Genomic DNA, 23,129 nt, shown 5'->3' on the forward strand with positions numbered 1-23,129 from the left:
TAGTACTCTATTTCTTTAGATCATGCATTCTCAACCAGGGCAGTAATTACCACCAAGGGAGTGAAAATTCGTTTTTGTGGAGGATGAGAAAAATCTTAGCTTATGGTCCTCCAAAGCTCAACACTACCCAACAACATGGCATTCCTTAGTATTTATTTGTCTCATTGGTCTTATTGGATATCACATGAGCAGCATTGACATTAAGTTCATGGAAGATAAACAAAAAACAAAATGTATGCGAAATTGGGCTTATGAAACTGGAGAATAGATGACTGTGATAGGGAGACTTTTAATCAATTGCTTGATCTCAGTCATATGGCAAGAGGTTGCTTCCATTGGCTGCCTTGTGGATATTGTTTATGTTTGGTTCTCAGTGCATTCGTGTGTGACTTGGGCTTTGAAAATTAAGCCCAAGAAAAAAACTTTCCAATTTATTACTTCATTCTACAAAAGTTATTCAACCCATTTTTAATCATGTCATTTGCTGAAAATAAAAAAAGTCAACAATATCTGAATGAATATCTAGTAGCCAGAACTTATTTCCTTCTATCAAGCAAATAGTGAAAGTTCACTGAAATAATTTTTAAGAAATTAATTTTTAATTCCTTTCTTTTGCTGAATAAATAGCAGTTTTGAATGGTTTAAAAAATTGATTACATTGCTGCTTTTGTTTTGTAGTTATATAAGTTGCTAATTTATTTGTGTAATTTGATACATTATAGTTTATTTAAGCTGAAAGATTATATTAAAAGTTTTTCAGAAAACCAGCCTATAAACATAAGCTAAATGTAAATCATTTTCAGATTTTTAACTTAAAATTTTTATGTAGTCATTCATAACCTTGCATCAAGTAAAAAGAGTAAGCTTTATATTTACTTTCTTATGTGTATATAAATCCAGAAATACATAGAGTGCATAAACAGATGTATACATCTCTGATATTAAAATATCATAGGGATGTAATTAGAAAAAATGTTCAAAAAGATTTATTAGGGGGACAATAATGAAAAAAATATCGAGAAACTCTACTTGAGACAAGTATCTATTAACTCCCTTTAATGAACAGTGATAAAATTGTTGATTTTCTTTTCTCTCCTCCACCCTGTCATTCTTTGTACCTCAATATTTCAAAAAAGTATCTTTCTTACTGTTTACATCTGTATTGTTGAATCTGCATATACTTCACTTGATTTAATTGCCACCTTCAAATAATGTTATTTGTTTTATGTCTACTGTAGATAGTTAAGTACTTCTTTCTATCTCCTTTCTCACCCTCCTAGTGTTTTTCTTAGCTGTAACATTTCAGTCTTAGTTTGTAGTCTTAGTTGTAAAATGAAATATTGCTTAGCACCAGTTTTTTGGGGCTGTAATTATCTTTTATTTAGCTAAATATTGTTCTCATCAAGGTTCTTAGGAGTAATATTCTCCAAGTGTTTTTTTGTTTGTTTTAGTAGAGACAGGAACTCACTTTGTTGCCCAGTCTGGTCTTGAACTCGTAGGCTCAGGCAGTCCTCCCTGCACGGCCTTCCAAAGTGCTGGGACTGCAGGTATGAGCCACCTCGCCCTGCCCACCCCACTCACCCCCCCTTTTAAAAATAGAGACAGCGTTTCCTCCTGTCACCCAGGCTAGAGTGCAGTGGCATGATGGTACTTCACTGTAGCCCAGAACTCCTGGGCTCAAGCTGTCCTCCCACCTTGTCCACCCAGAGTGTTGGGATTACAGGCAGTAACCATTGCACCCAGCCAGTTTTCCAAGTTCTTGATTGTTTAAAGTTGTCTGTACTTGTAGGACAGCAAGGGTGGTTATGAAATCTTTGCCTTATACTTTGAATAATAATAAGCATGAGAAAAATCAGCAAAACTTATCAGATAAAGAACACCTCATAGGAAAAAAAGGGTACTTGAGTACCATTGTCTTCTGACATTAAATATTGTTGTAGATATATTGAAAGGTATTTTTCTCCATTTTAAATAACGTTTTTTCCCCCAGCTGCTCATGAGATTTTCTTTATATTTACAATTAAATGACTTTTCTAGAATATTTGTCTTAGTATTGACTGATTTGTGTTAAGTTTCTCAGGTACATGATGTGTACTTTTAGTTCATTTATTTCAGAAAATTTTCTTGAATATAAAATTAAATACTTGTTTTGTTCCTGTGTTTGGAATTTCTGTGCTCGGTTCATTATACATATGTTGGAACTTTTACTTTACCTATCATTTTGTCTTCTCCTTTTTAACACTTTTAAAATTTCATCTTCATTTCTGTTTTTTTCTTACTTTTCCAAGTAAAAAAATTTCTTTTGCCAGCTCACATGTAATTGATTATATGTTATTGTTTTCTGATTTTTGCCATCTTTCCTTGACTTCTTGTATTTCTGCCTTTTTTATTCTAAAGATGTCTTCATAAATTTTGTATAATTTAAATCAAAATATTTCATTAGAATTTTCGTCTGTTTTATGACATCATTTGTCTATTAAGTATTCTTTATCTGGTGAGTTTTGCTGCTCTTCCTTACCTTTTTACTACTCAACATAGGATAAGCTGGGTTATCTTGGCCCAAGCATTTATAGGGAGTTCCTTCAGAAATGTGTTTTGGCTGGGATTTTGCTATTGCAGGCACATCTTGCCTAACTGCCTAAACTTTCTGGATGATCCATCTCTGTCCAATTTTACCAGATTTTTAGCTCATTTTTTTTTTTCAAAACAGTTTTACAACTTCAAGATGGGTTTCTTGTATATTTATTTATTTATTTTTTAGAGACAGGGTCTTGCTCTGTTACCCAGGCTGGAGTGCAGTGGTGCAGTCATAGCTCATTGCAGCCTCAAAACTCCTGGGCTAAAGGGATCCTCCCACCTCAGCCTCCCAAGTAGCTGGGGCTATAGGCACACACCACCATGTCATGCCTGGCTAATTTTTTTTTTTTCTTGTAGAAACAGGATCTGTCTCTGTTGCCTAGGCTGGTCTTGAAATCCTTGCCTCAAGTAGCTCTCCTGTCTTGGCCTCCCAAAGTGCTGGGATTTCAGATGTGAGCTACTATCACACCTGGCCAAGTTTCTTACTTAGAGGAAATATTTGTTTCCCTCATTAGTCCTAAAATCTGTGCCCTAGGATTCCTCACTCTTTGCTTTCCTTTCCTTGCCTTATATTGGAACTGCTTCCTAACTTAGCTTGTGTTGGCAACCTCCCATTTTTCTAATAAATGAATTACATCTGACTCCTCATTTTGATAAAGATAGAGTTTGTGGGGTTTTTTCTATTCCCCCATCTTTTATTTTTACATGAAATCCAGAAGTGGGAAATTGCTATCTCATACTGTCCTTTTTTTACTGGAAGGGAAGTCTTCTGTCTTAACCCAGAATAGAAGAATATGGTTACTTTATTGATCTTACTTTGTTTATGAAATAAAGTCTCTAAAATTTGACCACACTCAGTTTTCTTGATACATGTTTCTGTTATTTTGGAAAAGCTTTATATAAAAGAAGAAAGGACAATTTATAGTATTAGTATCAGGCAGTGTTTCTAAAAAGGAATAGGTGGCTGGACGCAGTGGCTCACGCCTGTAATCCCAGCACTTTGGGAGGCCGAGGCAGGTGGATCACCTGAGGTCAGGAGTTCAAGACCAGCCTGGCCAACATGGTGAAACCTCGTCTCTACTAAAAATATAAAAATTAGCCAAGCATGGTGGCGGGCGCCTGTAATCCCAGCTACTTGGGAGGCTGAGGCAGGAGAATTGCTTGAACCCGGAAGGCAGAGATTGTGGTGAACCAAGATCACGCCACTTCACTCCAGCCTGGGTGACAGAGTAAGATTCTGTCTCCAAAAAAAAAAAAAGAAAGAAAGAAATGGGTAATTTAAAACTGGCAGTGATATATATGTTTACTCAACAGATGCAGTATTATGTCTGCATATTGTACAACATAGTAAAGTATGGAACTGTGTCTTGGCTGCTTTGGTAGGCATTGGGCAGACATAGATAAAAGGACAGTTTTTTGTTTTTTTTTTTTCAAGTAGCTTGGCACCTAGTGGGAGAAGAGGATGAGAAAGTGATGTTCATTTAATAACAGATGAATCTAGTTCAGATGGTTTTGTGAGTGTTACATAAATTCATATTAAGTAAAACATAGCAGTAGATGGCACTAAGCAAGTGCTGAATAAGTACTTGGTGTTGTTAATATAATGCAAGATAAGCACAGGGTACTTCATAAGCACATAGAAAAATAGCTTATGATTCAGGGATGGGTTTTCGAAAGAAGAGATGTTTGAAGTAAGGATGAAGAATTACCCAATCAGATGGCTAAATGGATAGAGCTTTTTAGATAAGGATAATGACACATACATAATTAGAAAGGCATGGAGATGAAAGAAGGAAATGGGCAAACACAAAGACAGTTTTTTAGCACTTTTTTTAAATTTTTGGAGATGAGGTCTTACTCTGTTGCCCAGACTAAAGTGCAGTGGCACAGCTTTGAACTCCTTTGCTCAAGGGATCCTTCCACCTCAGCCTCCCAAGTAGCTGGGACTACACGCATGTACCACTACATCTAGCTAATTAAAAAAAAAAAAATTCGTAGACATGCCGGTCTCAAACTTTGGGCCTCAGTGAACCTCCTGTCTTGGCCTCCCAAACTGCTGGGATTACAGATGTGAGCCAACATGCCTAGCCCCTTTTTTTTTTTAAAAGCACTTTTTGATGGTTATGGCTGGAAGAAAGAGTAAGGGATAAAGGTGTAATTGAAAAGGCCTAGCCAACTGTGAATTATTTTATCACTATACTCTCAGTGCCTACTATGTAGTGTGACATACTTACTGAGTTGAATTCTTGAATTTTATCCTCAAAACTTTGGACAGCTGCCTTAGGAGCATTTTAAGGAGAGGAGGAACATGTTCAGATTTGCATTTTACAAAAAGTTCCGTGGTGCTAGGTAGAGGTTAGACTGAGAGATATGAAAGAAAAAGGCATGGAGATTGATTAGGAAGTTATTACAGTAGTCCAAATAAGAAATGGTGAGGGTGTAAAATAAAGCAAAGCCATTTGGAATGGAGAAAGGATATATTGGAACACATTAGGAGATGGTGTGGATTTAGATTTATGGTATGAAAAATGAGAGGGGAGGATGAGTAGGGGGTGGCCCCTAGATTTTTGGCATGACTATAAGAATAGTATCACTTTTTTAGATAATCAATAGGGAGACAAGGTATTTTAGACATGTTGACTTTGTGGTACCTATGAGACATCCAGATGGTGCTATCTAGTAAAATATAATAGCCTGGAGTTCTACAGACAAATATCAGCTGGAGACAGAAACGTGTATATACTGGTTGAAGCAAAGACATGGATGAGGCTCTTTTGAGTATGTTAAGTGAGAAAAGGTTTTTGACAGAATCTTTGGGAATACTGGTATTTAGGAAGAACAACCAAGGAATAAAATAGAAAAAGAGTCAAAAAAGAATAGGAAAACCAGGATAAAGTGGTGCCACTGAAGATAAGGTAGGAGATTTTCAAGGTGAAAGTAATTTAAATATACAAAGATGTAAAGTAGAATATTGACCAAAAAATATTGGATTTGACAATTGATATATTATCACCAATAATCTCTTAAGAGTGATTTCATGGTAGAAAATGGTGGAGCAGAAATGAATTTACACTAAAAAAAGGAAGAATGTAAGTTATAAACTGTTAAAGGCATCACTCCAAAAGATTCTACCTTACATTACTTTATGCATGATGTGTGTTAAATTACTTTCATCATAGTATGGATGTCATGAAATGGACTAGAATTTAAATACTCCATCTACCATTTAAGAATTTTATAATGTCAATCAAGCTATTTAACCTCATCTGTAAAATGTTATATTAATAACATATGCCCATAATAAATAAATGTAAAGACATAAGCAGAATTTCTAATTCAACCCTTAACACATGACTTCTTAAAATCCTGTTTTGTAGCACATTATTCACAACAAAATTCTAAGTTTTACAACCTTTCTAAAATAAGATTTTGATATGCATATTTTATTACTTTAAAAAATATTTTGCTTAGAATGGTATTTTTTCACTAAATATACTTTTCTTTTAGCAAGGAAAAATAGCAGACTTTTTAAAGCTTTTCTATATTAAGTATTGACTGGACAATTTCTCTGTTACAGAACTTTGCCAGGGTTAAAATGCAGGTAACAATGTCACTATCCTCCTTGGTGGGCACATCTCAGAATTTTAATGAAGAATTCTTAAGACGTTCTCTAAAGACTATATTGACATATGCTGAAGAAGATCTGGAATTGAGGGAAACAACATTTCCTGATCAGGTCAGAAATGCTGCTTTCTAGATCATTAATTGAAATAGGCTTGTTAAATAGGCACTTTCCAAATTGTTAAATCAAAAGTTGGTTTTTGCTGGAGGATCATTTATTTCATTTTCAGTCCACACATCATGTGCCATAGATAGGACTGAATCTCTTTGTTTTATTAAGCTACCCTTCTTTCTGGAAATAATTAATTCTGTGGTGTTTAATTCTGTGCACTTATAATAAGTAGAACAGCAGACTTGGACAGTACAGACAAAGCTTTATGATGAAACGTTCCTACTTATTAATCAAACAATAATATGCCTTAAAAACTAGTTTCTACAAACTACCTTTTAGTAAAATCAGAAATACAGGAGAGAATTTTCCTTTTGTATTCTTGTATTTCCCATATCCCTCTGTTTTATTTCTACTTACAGTTCTGCTTGTTTCCAGGTGAAAGAACAAAAATAAACATAGTCTGCTGAGGAATTTATATAAAGTTTACTACCCTTCACTTACCATATCCCTACATACCTATACTGTACAGAATCATATCAATATCCTACAACTTGTTTTGAAACCTTTAGATATTTATCTGAAATATCTCTGAAACTAATTTGGTGATTATGGATGAATGACAATTCAAGAATGTTTTTCATATAATTCTCTGCTGCAGGTCCAGGATCTGGTTTTCAATCTCCATATGATTCTTTCTGATACTGTGAAAATGAAGGAACACCAGGAGGATCCTGAAATGTTGATTGATCTAATGTACAGGTAGCATTTATTTGATTCATTTATGCTTTGTATAAGGGACTTAGTAAGACATACAGTAAGCATTAGATGAAAAAAATAAACACACAAAAATGATTTGTGATTTTTCTTTATTTACATTCTTTATTGTTTTTATTTTTATTTTTTACTTTTTTGTAGAGATGGGGTTTTACCATATTGCCCAGGCTGGTCTTGAACTCCTGGGCTCAAGAGATCCGCCTGTCTTGGCCTCCCAAAGTTCTGGGATTACAGACGTGAGCCACCCCACCTGGCCTTGAGTGATTTTTCTAATGGTAGATTGAAAGTCCAAATGCACTTTTTCCAGGTGGCATCTTTGGATCTTCTGTGTCTCTTCTTTTAAGAACAATGCAAATGTACTTATTGATTATCAAAAATGAGGATTTTTTAAAATATTCATAACACATATTTAACACTTTGGTGTCCTGGGCCCCAGAGTTCCTTTGAAGGCCCATACCAATATTTTCAATGTAAAACTCAGTCTTTTCAGAAGAAAATACAGTATATGAATGTTTTACCATAACATTAATTACCTGATTTTCAATACAGTTATGACTAAAGAATGATATTTCTAAGGGCACATTTTGAAAACTCCATAAATCATATTGTATTAACACCTTAATAGATACAATAGTAAAACTTAAGAATTTTTCTCTGTCATATGACCCTCTGTTCCTGCAGTTTTGGGGTTCATTAAAAGCACAAATAAAACAATTTAATCTCTTTGAAATAAAGTAATAAAAGTACCTTTTAGAAGTTTTCTTTTTCCCTTGTGTATAAAACTTCTCTATGTTTCTGTAATAAACACATAAATTTCCATACTTTTTCCCTTAACTGGTTATTTTCTTAAAAGTCAGAATTTAATATGGCGTATTTCTTTTTTGCCCCTCCTGCCCCCCCCACCAACTGATATTATGCCACAGTTATTTCTCTAAGCCTGCATAGCGACATTTTCATACTACTTTAAAACTAAGTAGGTTGTGCACAGTATCAAAAACCTTTCTAGGTAAACTCTGAGCGAGCTATCTAAACTCCCTCCCAGCTTGGGAAGCATATACTAATGGAGAAGAATTTCTGTTCTAATTAGAATTGCCAAGGGTTACCAGACCTCTCCAGATCTGCGATTGACCTGGTTGCAGAACATGGCAGGCAAGCACTCAGAACGAAGCAATCATGCTGAAGCTGCACAATGTCTAGTCCACTCAGCAGCACTTGTTGCTGAATATTTGAGCATGCTGGAGGACCGGAAATATCTTCCTGTGGGATGTGTAACATTTCAGGTAGGAATCTTCCAGATGTACATTAAATCAAGGTATATCTTTTTTTGGTTTTAGCTTTTTCTCACTGGTGTTTAGATTTTTTTAGTTTGTAGGAAAGCTTAAAGACTTAAGCCAATGCTTCACAAGGTAAATTAACATTTCACAGTGATTGTCATTAATACATTTTTAAGGAGTACTTCTTATTGATTCTCTTTCCACAGTTTCTTACCTCTGAATTATCAGCACTATGCTTATTTATTCTTTTTGTCTTTACTGCCTTGTAATCCGTTGCATACTTTAACATCTATGGAAATGTATTACTGATAATCAGAATTCAGTAGAAATTCTTAATTGGCTTTTACTTCACATAGCAGATATACCAACATTCTCTATTCCCTGCATAAAATATTAGATTATTTTATGACTAATACCATGACTCACAGATGAGTTTGCCCTCTAGTAGGGTACATAGTTCTGACCCACTAGTTGAATTCTTTGCTTACCAAGAGTCAGTTATGCTTTGCTTTTCTTCAAAACCTGTTAATAGTAGGTTTGAGATATTATGAAATTTAGTTAAATGTTATATCTTCTGATGAAATCAGAATGCAAAAAGAAAGTTATCGTTTCTCTGAAAACAAAGTTGAATGTTTTACAAAGACTCAGGAAAGGTGAATCTCCAAAACAATTGCTGTTGAATTAACTGTGGGCCAGACAAATAGATTGGGGGAGGGGAAACTCCTAAAATTCTAGAATAATTTGATAATCTTTTAAGTTTTCACTCAAAAGAAACCAAAACTTGAAATCTTTAAAAAGAGTGTTGCCTTATGGGTATTTACCCAAAAGAGATTCCGTGGAAATCTGATCTGGAAACCCATACACACAAAGAAAAGGCCTTAGATCTACTTCAAAAGTTGATGAATGAGTGTACATCTACTGTAAATGTTTAGGTTAAAATAAAATAAGGTATGTATGTATCATTTCTTTTTTAGAAATAATGGCTGATTCCAATCTCATTGAATAAGAGGGCTTTTATTATACCTGACTTTTTTCATTAACTCCGTGTACATTAGATAAGTCAAGAGACCATTTTTGTACCCTTTTTCCTTTACAGAGAGTTTTGAAAAGATCAATTAAATAAATAAGAAAGACTATTGATGTCTCCTTAGATGTCTTATATTACAATTTCCTTTAGCCCATGATTTTTCTTAATTTTCTTTCATACAACTTTTTATTAAGAGAAAAGTTATCTAGCAATGGTATTGTCATTTTATTATCATCTTCAAAATACAGAAAGTTTTTAGAGATTTATCTTTTACCTTTATATCACTCTCCTTTTTTTAACCTAACCTGATAGTTACAGTTCATCTTCAGTTATTTCTTCTTATACATTTTTATGCTAGAAAATTCTGTTTCAAAAACCTTTTCAATATATTTTTTCCCTAGAATATTTCATCTAATGTTTTAGAAGAATCTGCGGTCTCAGATGATGTGGTATCTCCAGATGAAGAAGGTATCTGCTCTGGAAAATACTTTACTGAGTCAGGACTTGTGGGATTACTGGAACAAGCAGCTGCTTCCTTCTCTATGGTAGATGACTCTTGTTAATTCTTTTCCCACAGTTTCATACCTCTAATTATCAATGACATGTGTATTTATTCTCTCTGGCTTATGACCCTACTTTTCTTTAAAGATAATTTATTCTGGACCCGGTATGGTGGCTCATGCCTGTAATCCCAGCACTTTGAGAGGCTAAGACGGGAGGATTGCTTGAATCCAGGAGTTCAAGACCAGCATGGGGAACATAGTGAGATACCATCTCTACAAAAAATTAAAAATTCACCAGGCATGGTGGCTCATGCCTGTGGTCCCAGCTACTTGAGAGGCTGAGGTGGGAGGATTGCTTGAGCCCAAGAGGTTGAGGCTGCAGTGAGCCATGATTATGCTGCTGCACTCCAGCCTGGACAACAGAGTAAAACCCTGTCTCCAAAAAAAGAAAAAAAAATTGTTTTTTATTTCAAGTCCCCTAAAAACTATCTAGGAAAAGATTTTCTTTCTAGATTCATTATTGGCTTACTCCTTTTCATCTTAATAATCTGTCACTTCCCCCAGTGTTCCAGTGGTTTGGCTCACTGCAGCCTCAAACTCCTGGGCTCAAGAGATCTTCCCACCTCAGCCTCCTGAGTAGCTGGGAATACAGGGGCACAGGGGCACACCATCACACCTGCCTAATTGTTTTATTTTTTGTAGGGATGGGGTTTCACTTTGTTGCCCAAGATAGTCTCAAACTCCTGACCTCAAGTTATATTCCCCTCATCAGCCACCCAAAGTGTTAGAATTACAGGCATGAGCCACTGTGCCCGGACCCACCAGTGTTTTTCGTTTGCTTGTTTTGAACCAGCATGTGATTTGTAGCAGATATTTTTTTGGTTAATAAAACTGTTACTGCCAAACATTTTCTAAAACCTTTAAGTTAAAAAACATAGCAAAACAAAACAGAAAGTCTCTGAGTGATATAAGTTCCTAGTTGGTAGATTGACAGGGCTCTATAAATAGATCTTGTCTATTGGATGAAATGGAGAATCTTCTTTCCAGTATGATGGGCATTGCCCTGGTGTCCAAGAAAGTTATGACCACTCATTCCATTGGTTGCATAGTAATCCTCATTAGGTAGTTATTGGAGGCCCAGGCCTTACTCTTTAGTTTTATGAACTGCATCCTGAATCCTTTACCTGACTATGCTATCATGCTATAACCCCAATCTTGTTCCCTTCCATCCGTATGTGAAGAATTAAAGCAGTCAGATGAAACCCAGATGGGATGTTTATTGGAGAAAGAAAAGATAGTTAGCTGAATTCATGCTTACCTTGTTAAACCATGTTGATAGGGTCAGTTACTTCCTCTGACTTTTCTGCTAAATGTTTAGTGTACCAGCACCAAGGTTTAGGACACGCTGAGGTTCATGTTAGGGTAAGAGAGAAGCTTGAGGTAATAGCAATGCTGCCCTCTTTCCCCATTTCTACTGCTGTTGGGAATTGATTCGTTCTTCACCAGGCCTTATCCCTATCCTGCAATATATTGATAAAAGGTAGATTTAGAAGGCATACTGCCAAAGTTCAAATCCTGGCTCTGCCATTTAGTAGTTGTCTTACTTCAGGCACAAATTATTTAACCTGTTGGTGCCTCAATTTTCTTATCTATTAAATACATCTAGTAATAGTACCTACCTCATAGGAATGTTTTTAGAATTAAGTAAGTTCATGTATTTAAAGTGCTTATCACAGCGCCTGGTTCCAAGTAAGTACTAGTGTGTTTACTGTTACCATCATTTTCATCATTATTGGCAATTGTGAGACTCTTAAGAGTGTTTTTGCAGAGTTAAAATATTAGGTGTCGATCCTCTTTTAAAATGTTTGCCTCTAAGGACCTTGACCATTCCAGTTCCATCCCTACACTTGTCTAAGCTAGCAGGGGGAAAAGTCTTTTTGTTTTTGGAGGAATATTTTAATTAACATAACTCTGTGTGTTTGTATATGTGTGATTTTTAATAATTCACAATAGTGCATTTAGATTGGGGGACAGTAACCTATATTATTAAAATTCTTTTGCGGTTGTATATAATTGTAAATTTTATTCTTTTTCAATTAATCTGATTTTAGTTAAAATAATTACTGGGGCATTTTAGTTACACTAAACATATTTCACTAGTACAACTACATTATTGTTTAAATATACTCCTACGAACTTACTGGGAAATTCAAGGACCATATGTTTTTCTCTGGGAAAATATGTTTGCTGATCTGTAAACCAATGAGGACTCAGTGGCTTTTGGAAAACATCTCTCTCTTTCTTCTCTTACTACAGCACCAATCCATTATTAAAGATAAAGGCTGGGTCAAGCCCAGTGCCTCACACCTGTCATTCCAGTGCTTTGGGAGGTTGCATAGTAATCCTAGGATTACTCTGCAAGGTGGGAGGATTGCTTGAGGCCAGGAGTTTGAAACCAGCCCACTCAATGTAAGAAGACCATTATCTCTACAAAAAATGAAAAAATTAGCTGGGCATGGTGGTGAGCACCTGTAGTCCTAGCTACTTAGGAGGCTGGGGTGGGAGGATTGCTTGAGACCAGGAGTTCAAGGCTGTAGTGAGCTATGATCACACCACTGCACTCCAACTTAAACAATAGAACAAGACCCTGTCTCTTATTATTATTAAAAAAAAAAAAAAAAAAAAGGATAAGGGATAGAAGACCAATACAAAGACATCTTGTCTCTCACTCTGATTATGTGATTATAACCACAGCAACCACTGGCCAACTAGCCCACAGTGGAAGGAAATCTGGTGGCTCAAAACTTTCTATGCTTTGTTAAAGATTTGTGATTTTTCCATAGGAGATTTACAATAGGAGATTGCCTTCGTCAGCTTAATATTTTGGAAAAGTAAATGATTTTTATGTCCCAGGATGCTGTTACAGGAGAATTGGGTATCTGTGACCAGTGTAATATGAAATTTATTTTTCTTCTGCTCAGAATTAGTTTTTGCAAAAGATTATAAGCATAGATAAGTATACATACACACATTAACCTTAGTGACGTAATTATTGGGCAGATAAAGGGAAAATGCCCAATTCAAATTATAGAAATATAAATATGCATATATGTGTATGTATATATATTAATATACACACACATACACATATCTGCATACATACCCATTTATCCAGAGGAGAAGATACATTGGAAAATTCTTTTATTAAACCTTAATACAGTTAAAAATTAGTAGTATTTGTTTTTATTTTCTATTGGAAAAATTTCAGTGGTATTATTATTATTATTATTTTTCCCCAAGATGGAGTCTCTCTCTGTCGCCCAGGCTGGAGTGCAGTGGCGCGGTCTCAGCTCACTGCACACTCCACCTCCCATGTTCACGCCATTCTCCTGCCTCAGCCTCCTGAGTAGCTGGGACTACAGGCACCCGCCACCACGCCCGGCCAATGTTTTGTATTTTTAGTAGAGACGGGGTTTCACCGTGCTAGCCAGGGTGGTCTCGATCTCCTGACATTGTGATCCACCCGCCTCGGCCTCCCAAAGTGCTGGGATTACAGGTGTGAGCCACTGCGTCTGGCCTCAGTGTATTATCTTAATAGAAATATTGCGAATTCATATAATTACTTTTCTTTCTTATTGATTTAAAAGAAAGCAACATCTTAACAAAATTTTTTCTTATAGGCTGGCATGTATGAAGCAGTTAATGAGGTTTACAAAGTACTTATTCCTATTCATGAAGCTAATCGGGATGCAAAGAAACTATCCACAATTCATGGTAAACTTCAAGAAGCATTCAGCAAAATTGTTCATCAGGTAATGATTCCAATTTCTAGCTTCACTGTAAAGGGAAAAAACTGTCTGAAAGCATTAATGTTGTTTTGCACTGATGTCAAACTAGATCCCATGAAATGACTATTTTAATCAGACTACAAATGAGCGGTCAAAATGATAGTTCATGGCCAAAGCAAAGCTCATTAACAATAAAAATGAATTCACCTAAAGTAAATGGTGATCATCATAAACTTTCTGCATAGCTTTTTTTTTATTTTTGAATTATTAATTAGCAAGTTTTTAAAAATTGTGATTTTCTGTTTCACAAGGTAGATCATAGTTGTGAATCTCATTTTAAAATTGATACCTATTCCTTTGCTGTGAAAATAAAGTTTTTATATTTCAGCTTTTTAAATTAAATGATGTGAAACTTTAATAATTAAACTACTAATATTTTTAATGACTGCAACTGAACTTTATTTTTCCTAGATGTTTACATTCAATCATCCTTTGATATATTTCTAATACAAAAATATTATTTTGTGAAAATAATGAATAAAATGGTTGTCTTAATGTATATTTAATTCTAATAGTATTTCATTACTTAATCTTTATAGTTCATTATGGAATCTACATATTATCACTAAAATTAGCATCAAATTAAACTTAATTTTAAAATGAAGTACACTACTAGCAGTTGATTTCTTTGAAACTAAATCCTTGGCTTCATTGAAATACTGCAAAATATCCTATCAAGTCTCCTCCTCCTCCACTTTTCTGTTCCCTTCCCCGTGCTACCCTACTGTTACCTACTGCTGCCAGTGTCAAAGGAGGTGGAGTATGACTATCCACTTTTGTATTCAGTATATTAGTCCTACTTTGTTACCTATCAGCTTGACCTTTTCTTTTTTGCAGTGAATTAAGCTGTTCTAAATGAACTGATTAATCTGAAAAGCCTTTGACAGTCTAAAAATAGGGCTGCTATCCTGTTAAGTCAGGATTTTATTGTCATCTATTAAAATGTTAAAGTTGAAAAATATTGATTAGGTTTCATGACCATGACAGGTAGGTCTTTTAATAATCAGTTGTATATATACTATCACAGGGACCTCAAGCCAGTTTCTAGAGCTGTAAATTGCAAATTATAAATGTTAGGTCTGGAACGTTTAGAGCTAGTCATTTCTGAGAAACTTTTAACCGTTTGTGTCGTTGGCATTTGAGCAGAGTTGCAGTTTGTATTTTAATTTATCCTGGATACTTGGTGAAGTGCAGCTCACCTTAGTTAGAGATCTTACTTAAACATGTAAATGGAACAAGCTGCTGGCTCTCTTTCCCTAAAATTTGTACTTTCACTTAAAGTTTTTAAAAGGCAAAATTTTAGCCACTGGGTTTTGACCAAGCAATTTATGAAATTATTGCAGGTCTTAAGTAAATGAATATGCTGTTTAAAATATCCTGCTGTCTTCTATTTGTGGAGAAGAATTTATGGTATATGGTGCCTTTGGCCTTTTTTGTTCTTTTAAACAGTTTTTTTATGACTTGCCCTTTTTTACTTTTTATTATACAGAGTACTGGCTGGGAGGTAGGTAATGTTTTAGTTAGTTAAAGACACTAATAGATTGATTTTATCAGATTTCTTATGCCAATGCTTTGCCCACATGTGCTAGCTGTGGGCATTCTGTTGCTATCTGCTATCAACTGAATTCATTAACCAAAGAAATTTTGTTAAAATATTGTAAGTTATTTTAAGAAATATCTTATTATGAGGTCGTAGGCAGTGCATGGAAATCCATATGTTACACTAATGAGATTCTTTGGTAAATGAGCCACTTTGTCATCACTTTAGTTTTTACCCTTTGAAGCATTTCTCTCATCAACATTTACACACAGATTTCCTTTTTTAACCATATTGTTTCACCTCATTTTACAGAGGTCGATTTATGTGTTATTGCTCAGAGGTGTAAATAAAAAATATTGTATTTCATCTGATCTCAGATGGCATCAATTACAAAACATACTAGTATTTTATATGCCTTTAAGAAAGGAAAAAAAAAATCCCTGTGTATTAAACCAGGATATCCTATTAGTTGAAAGATGAATACCAACTACAAAAACATTAAAATGTGAGCAAAAAAAGTACATTTTAGAATTGATGAGATACTGTGTTAATTTGATCTTGAGTCACTTCACCTTGACTATGAGCACTACTGAGGAAAGAAATTCACTTTTGTCATTTAAATTTTGTTGGGGAAAGGGATAAAGAAATTAAGAGAACTTATAATTTAATTTGACCTTGTATTCTGACAGCATTTGATATATTGTTTGATAAGACTACACATGCTTCCTTTTATGTAGTAGTTAAGACTCACAAAAAGTTATATGTAAATACAATCTTACCCGAAAAAAATGCCAGGAAGAATTGATTACCATTATTTTAAACGTTTCTGCAAAGGAAATAATTCTATAAAATATGCCCTAATTTATTTTCATGAGGTAAAGCAAGGTAGTAATAAGTCAGGTTTATTTAAAGCTAGGTATATTTGTAAAGTTGTGTGCTTTGCCTCTCACTTGTTGTCAGATTTATGTTGATCGAACAGCTTAAGCTTCTCTTTTTGGGTTTGCATTGCAATCCTTGTTTTAAGACCCAAATAGAAAAACTTGGGAATGAATATTACTACTGAGTTTTCCTCCATTTCTGAAATAGTACCCAAGTCTTGTTTTTCTTTAGATGAAGCCAGTACTTTTATAAATCTACCTTAATTCTCTAGATTAAATGTATATGACTGTATTAATACTCAAAATATAATCCTCATTCCTATGGCTCAGTTAAGACATACATAAAGAGACTTGCCATGGTTATCTATGAATGATAAAACTCCTTATAAATTTCCTAACATTAAATAGAATTAGTTGAAAATTAGGCATAAAATAATAAATTGAAACCTCTGAGCAGTTTATTACTAGTTTCCGTGATGCTAAATCGACCCCTGAAAGGTATAATTTTCACTGGTTATGACATTAATATCATTCTGTCATCATGTTTATTGCATGGTAAAAGTCTCACAGACTTTATTTTCTTGTTTATATACTTGTCACTACCTTTTACCGGACCTTTAGCTTTGTAGCTGCTAAATTTGTTGCACGTTTGTTTTTTGCTTTTCCTTTGTAAAACTTAAATGGATGCCTGCATTTAAAAAATGTGTTTTCTACCATTTGCTGCTTATTTGTTTTGAAATTTCTGTAATTAAAATGCTTTCTGTTTTCTCTTCTCTCTTGTCCCTGGTTGCTGACCCTACTCCCCACTTTTACTATTGTCTATTGTGGTAAGTTCTATCTTGTGGATATTTTTCTTTTTGACTTGATGAAAACTTCAGTAGTTTTGTTTTTTCTAAAAGCAATGTTTCCTAGCTAATTTTCTAGTATTCTGGTAGAGCTTTCACTGGATTGAAGTCCAGTAAGGATAATCTGTGCATTGTAGAAAGGCTCTTTGAATTGATAACTTGCTCCCCAACTTACAGGAAAACCCCATCTGGGCTTATATATTAGTCACATGTTTCATTTTTTTATTGTGCTCCTTGATTTAGTTCAAATTATTTGAGTTGGCAAAGCTTTTTAGAGGGGTGTGTGTGTGTGTGTGTGTGTGTGTGTGTGAAAGATAACTCTAAAACTTAGTATTTCAGTAAAGTCTTTACCATGCAAAATAATAAATCATGAACCTTTCAGGAGTCATGTGGCTGTTATCTCCTCTGGTAGTTTCAGTTCTTTAATGGCTGTTTAGTGTTCACTTTTATTTTTACTTTTCCCTCGAAATAGTAGGAAGTAAAAGCATGTTTGTTGTCTTTTAAAATTTTTGTTTATGAGATGGGGTCTCACTCTGTAATTCAGACTGGAGTGCAGTGGCACGATCACAGCTCACTGCAGCCTTGACACCTCCTGGGTTCAGGTGATCTTCCCACCTCAGCCTCCCGAGTAGCTAGGACTGTAGGCGCATGCCACCAGCTAATTTTTTGTATTTTTGTAGAGACAGGGTTGTGCCATGTTGCTCAGGTTGATCTCAAACTCCTGGCCCCAAGCGATCCACCTGCCTCAGCCTCCCAAAGTGCTAGGATTATAGGAATGAGCCACTATGCCCAGCCTAAAAGCATGTTTTGAACTCTTCTTTTTTTATGATGCATATTTAATTATTTTTAGCAGAAAGAGAAATGTTAAATTTCTGTATGAAAATTTTTATAACCACTTTCTATGTTATGTATATATATATATATATATATATTTTTTTTTTTTTTTGTAATTATGTTTGTACCAGCCTGGACAACATAGTGAGACCATCTCTACAGAAAATTAGAAAAATTGGCCAGGTATGGTGTTGTGCATATGTACTCCCAGCTACTCGGGAGGCAGAGGCAGGAGGATTGCTTCAGCCCAGGCATCAAGGCTGCAGTGAGCTATGATGGTGCCACTGCACTCTAGCCTGGATGACAGAGTGAGACCCTATCTTAGGGTCAGGGTTAAAAAAGAAGTTTGTTCAGTTATCAAATAGTGACGAATTTGTATTCAGAAGTACACTAATACAAGTTTAAATTTTTCAGAAAAATCAATCCCCAATGATAACATAGTCATGTGATACTTTTTTTTCCATTCAAAGATCACAACATATTTCTTTAAAGAACACCACTACTCTAGTAAAGTATATCTTACATTTTCTGGAAAGGCTAGAGAAGATCTCTACTAGATCCCTAAGGAAATATAGATTACCCTAACTTTTGAGATTGACAGATGCAAATTGACTATATCTTAACTCTCATTATTGGACTGAATGGACATGAATGTGAGCCAGTATTTTGGTTTTTATATGTTCAGAAATACTGGCCATAGTTCTGGCTCAGTGGCTTCTGTTGGATTTTTATTTTCTTCAATCCACACTAAAGCTGAGTGACATAAAGTAACACATCCAAGCAGTTAAAAGATAGAACAGGATTAGAAACAGCAAATTATAATGAGCAGGGGGATCAACTCTGAAAGAAGGAAATGAAATAAAAATTCAAGAATAGAGCATAGTGAAAACAAGTACTTTTGGGTAGTCGAGTGGGTAAATGTGACACTCTAAAGGAGAAAGTAAAACAGGTCAGGCACAGTGGCCCACACCTGTAATTCCAGCACTTTGGGAGGCCAAGGTGGGAGGATCGCTTTAGTTCAGGAGTTTAAGACCAGCATGGTCAACATGGCAAAACCCATGTCTCTACCAAAAAGAAACAAAAAAAATTGCCGGGGCATGTACCTGTGGTCTCAGCTACTTGGAAGGCTGAGGTGGGAGGATTGCTTGAGCCGGGGAGGTAGAGTTTGCAGTGAGCCGAGACCATGCTACTATGCTCCAGCCTGGGCAACAAAACGAGACCCTGTCTCAAAAAAAAAAAAAGAAATCAGAACATTGTAGGTATAAAACATCCATAAGCCTTTACCTCAGAAAGGTAAAGTTAGATATGAAGAAAGTTAAGGAAAACATAGTAAATGGGAAGAATCTTAGTATCTCTAAGAGGAGATACTTTCTGGTAGTTAGTGACTCCCTGATGACTGGTATAGACCCATAACTGAGCACCTGGTAATATATCCCATACCACTGATTTTTTTCTGCCCCTTATGCTACTTTTGAGAAGAAAAAGAAAGATATGAAAGCCCAGCATTGTGGCTGACACCTGTAATCCCAACATTATGGGAGGCCTAGGCGGGAGGATCGCTTGAGGCCTGAAGTTTGAAACCAGTCTGGGCAACACTGTGAGATCTCATCTCTACCCAAAAAAAAAAAAAAAAAATTAGCTGGGCATGGTGGTGTGTACCTGTGGTCCTAGCTACTTGGGAGACTGAAGCAGGAAGATCACTTAGGCCCAAGAGTTTGAGGTTACAGTGAACTATGATCACCACTGCACTCTAGCCTGGGTGACATAGTAAGACCCTGTCTTTTAAAAAGAAAGAAAAATATGGACAGCAAATATTTACTATGTAGATGATATTAGATGTGGTTTCTTTTTTTCGGACTGGGACATAAAATGGTCAGATATGTCCTTCTGATAAGAAGTGGAGTACAATATATCTTGGAAGAATGTGTTTTGTCAGTAAGCCACCAACCTGATTTTTATGCTGAAGTATAAAGGATATGCAAGCATGCAAAAATAATTGCAGTAGAGGATGAAATATAGAGGAAAACAACATAGGGAAGGAGGTAATCCTCAAAAGAATTTCTTGAGGAAATTTGTAAGAATTCTCAAGAAAACACCAGAGAAGTGGATGATAGTTCAGGGGTTATGCTAATGTCCTGGTGTTTATACCAGTATATATAGAATATGGGGAACATAAAGCTTAATTAAGAGCTTGAGGCTGAGCGTGGTGGCTCATGTCTGTAATCCCAGCACTTTGGGAGGCTGAGGCAGGTGAATCACCTAAGCCTGACCAACATGGAGAAACCCTGTCTGTACTAAAAATACAAAATTAGCCGGACATGGTGGTAATCCCAGCTACTTGGGAGGCTGAGGCAGGAGAATCGCTTGAACCCGGGAGGCGGAGGTTGTGGTGAGCTAAGATTGCGCCATTGCACTCCAGCCTGGGCAACAAGAGTGAGACTTTGTCTCAAAAAAAAAAAAAAAAAAAACCTTAGAGTCGGGTGTCAAATATATTAGAGTTTAACTTCCCACTCCACCACTTACTAACAGCGTGACCTTTGGCAAGATACTTTTCCTCCTCTATAAAATGAGGGTGAAAATAATCTATCACATAAAGTTGTGATAAGGATTGATATAATACATGTAAAGTGGTTAACCAGTGTCTAGCACATAGTAAGTACTCAAAAAATGTTGAAAGTTGTTATTTTTGTTGTTAATATGATTTAATCATAATTACTATTAGAAATCTTAACACTAGTTAATAAAATCTAAGAGGTTTTATATTTCCCAGTTGAGATCTGCAACTAGAAGTGAACTGGTAAATGCTCTTTAAGAGGAATAAACCTAGCAGAAGGAAAGAAAGATCACCATTGTGTGAAATACTGGTATGCCTATATGGAAATCAGTTAACTTAAAGGAAGCATAATGGAAAACAACTGGGAGAGGATAAAAGAAGTTAGAGAAATGATGTCACTGTGGAAATATACAACTAGTCCAACGGAATGTTTCTTGCTTAATAAAGACAACAAAACTAAAATAGATTTATGATATATTTGTCACAAGAGGTTTGAACCATTTAGAAACATGGTGATGGATTTCTTTGTCCCGGACATAGTTTTATCACCCAGAGGATTGTAGAAGCAGTAAGTAGAATCGCTAAGGAAGAATAAGCTGTATTGTGAGGAGTGATAGAAAGTTCAGAAAGGATTCATAACAGTAAAGAAAGGTAATGCTAGAAAAACAGGCTAATTTATAGGAAAGTTTTTTGTTTTTGTTTTTGTTTTAATTCAGAAGAAAAACAGGTATCATCCTGTGGTCCAAAGCTCTGAAGAAGAAATAAAGATGAAGTGAGTTTTTCCTGCAGGCGAAGCAATATGGCTGTGCTTCCATGAAGCATATACTTCCATAGTAGTTTGACACTAGAGGGAGTCTAAGTTGAAAATAGTCAAATTCTCAGCCTTTCTTTCTAGCCTCATCCCCTGATGCTCTCTCCTCCACTCCATTCTGCACACATTTATTTTTAAATATCCAGTAACTCCTTGTAGTTACTTCTCTAACCTTATCTCATCCGATTCTACCTGTTTGCTTACTCTGCTCCAACCACACTGCTTACCTTCCTGTTCCTCAAACACACTCGGTAGGCTTTAGCCTTCGGATCTTTGCACTGGCTCTTTCCTCTGCCTGGGATGCACGTCGCTCAGGGATTCACATGAATAAGTCTCCCATCTCCTTCAGTCTTTGCTCAGATGAAACCTACCCTGACCATCTTTGTCCCTTTTGTTCACAGATTTTTTTTTTTTTTTTTTGAGACGGAGTCTCGCTCTGTCGCCCAGGCTGGAGTGCAGTGACGCGATCTCAGCGCACTGCAAGCTCCGCCTCCCGGGTTCACGCCATTCTCGTGCCTCAGCCTCCCGAGCAGCTGGGACTGCAGGCACCCGCCATGGCGCCAGGCTAATGTTTTGTATTTTTAGTAGAGACGGGGTTTCACCGTGTTAGCCAGGGTGGTCTGGATCTCCTGACCTCGTGATCCGCCCGCCTCGGCCTCCCAAAGTGCTGGGATTACGGGCATGAGCCACCGGGCCTGGCCTGTTCACAGATTTATCATAAATATCTAGAACAGTTTGCTAACACATAGTAAGCGCTCAATAAGTATTTGAGTGGATGAACGCTTTCCCTGATATTTGTATCTGCCTTCCCCTGACCCTCTATCACAGTGTGCCTTCCTTCCCTTCCCTGTCCACTTGGCCGTTTATTTTGAGTAGAACCCTATGCATTACCTCTGTTGTGACTTACTTGCAACAAGATTAATCTTCCCTTATACCTCTTTTTAATATAGCATATATCCCTTTTTTTGTAATTATTTGAATACATTTTTTACTCTCTTGGGAAGCAAGTCTAACTTATTTTTACTTTCCTATTACTGAAGATGAACAGTGGCTAACATAATAAACACCCATTAATTATTTTTGCTTGAACCGAATGTCATAAGAAAGTATAATAAAAAGAGGTAGGTTAGTTTTAAGCTACCTTAATAAAATTCAATGTTCAGATTCAAGGTGACATTGAGCCCAGCAACACACCTTCATTGGTCAGATCACATCAACAGTATTATGGTTATATCTGGGATATCACACTTTAAAGGATGGCATTGTAATAAAGTGTCAACAGAGTAGAAATTACTGTCATATGAAGATTGAAAACTGGAAAGTTTAACTAAAGGGAACAAGTCCTAATTGTTATCTTCAAATATTTAAAGGGCCACAATATTGAAGAATTGGAATATTGTTTTAAACTGGAAACCTCTGAGAGGAGGACTGCCAGAATAGCAGCATATTAATATTACAGGTCACACCTGTAATCTCAGCACTTTGGGAGGCTGAGGCGGCTAGATCACTTGAGCCCAGGAGTTCAAGACCAGCCTGGGCAGCATGGCAAAACCCCATCTCTACAAAAAGTACAAAAAATTAGCTGGGTGTGGTGGCATGCTTCTGTAGTCCCAGCTACTCAGGAGACTGAGGGAAGGATCACTTGAGCCCAGGAGACAGAAGCTGCAGTGAGCTGTGGTCGCACCACTGTATTCCAGTCTGGGTAATGGAGTGAGACCCTGTCTCAAAAAAACTAAAAACTAAAAATAAATAAAAAATAAAAAGTAGGAATGTATGTGTATATATGTGTATGACATGTTTTGAAAAAAATGACAAATTTTTAAGTAATTTTCTTAGGTTCTTTTTTTATGTTTCATGTAGTGCCTTTATTACTTAAGTCAGAATTTACTATTATTATGTTGTTCCGTTGGCTTACTTATGGTTTTAATCAG

The 23,129-nt window shown here is 35.9% G+C and overlaps 1 protein-coding gene across 12 annotated transcripts in view; it reads left to right on the forward strand.

The window, feature by feature from the left end:
- DOCK7 (dedicator of cytokinesis 7) overlaps positions 1–23,129 on the forward strand; it is a 239,067-nt gene that overhangs the window by 192,086 nt on the left and 23,852 nt on the right. For 8 of the 12 annotated variants that reach the window (XM_019019154.4, XM_055363026.1, XM_055363079.1 and 5 more), the window contains 5 exons: positions 6,155–6,313; positions 6,969–7,069; positions 8,172–8,364; positions 9,787–9,930; positions 13,569–13,700. In XM_019019154.4, coding sequence (XP_018874699.1) covers positions 6,155–6,313; positions 6,969–7,069; positions 8,172–8,364; positions 9,787–9,930; positions 13,569–13,700 — 729 coding nt within the window. Of the gene's footprint in view, positions 1–6,154; positions 6,314–6,968; positions 7,070–8,171; positions 8,365–9,786; positions 9,931–13,568; positions 13,701–15,225; positions 15,241–23,129 lie in introns of all 12 variants that reach the window. The other 4 variants (XM_055362977.1, XM_019019139.3, XM_055363258.1 and 1 more) reach the window with 1 other exon arrangement.

Source organism: Gorilla gorilla, chromosome 1 (assembly GCF_029281585.2).
Source record: "Gorilla gorilla gorilla isolate KB3781 chromosome 1, NHGRI_mGorGor1-v2.1_pri, whole genome shotgun sequence".
NCBI lineage: Eukaryota > Metazoa > Chordata > Mammalia > Primates > Hominidae > Gorilla > Gorilla gorilla.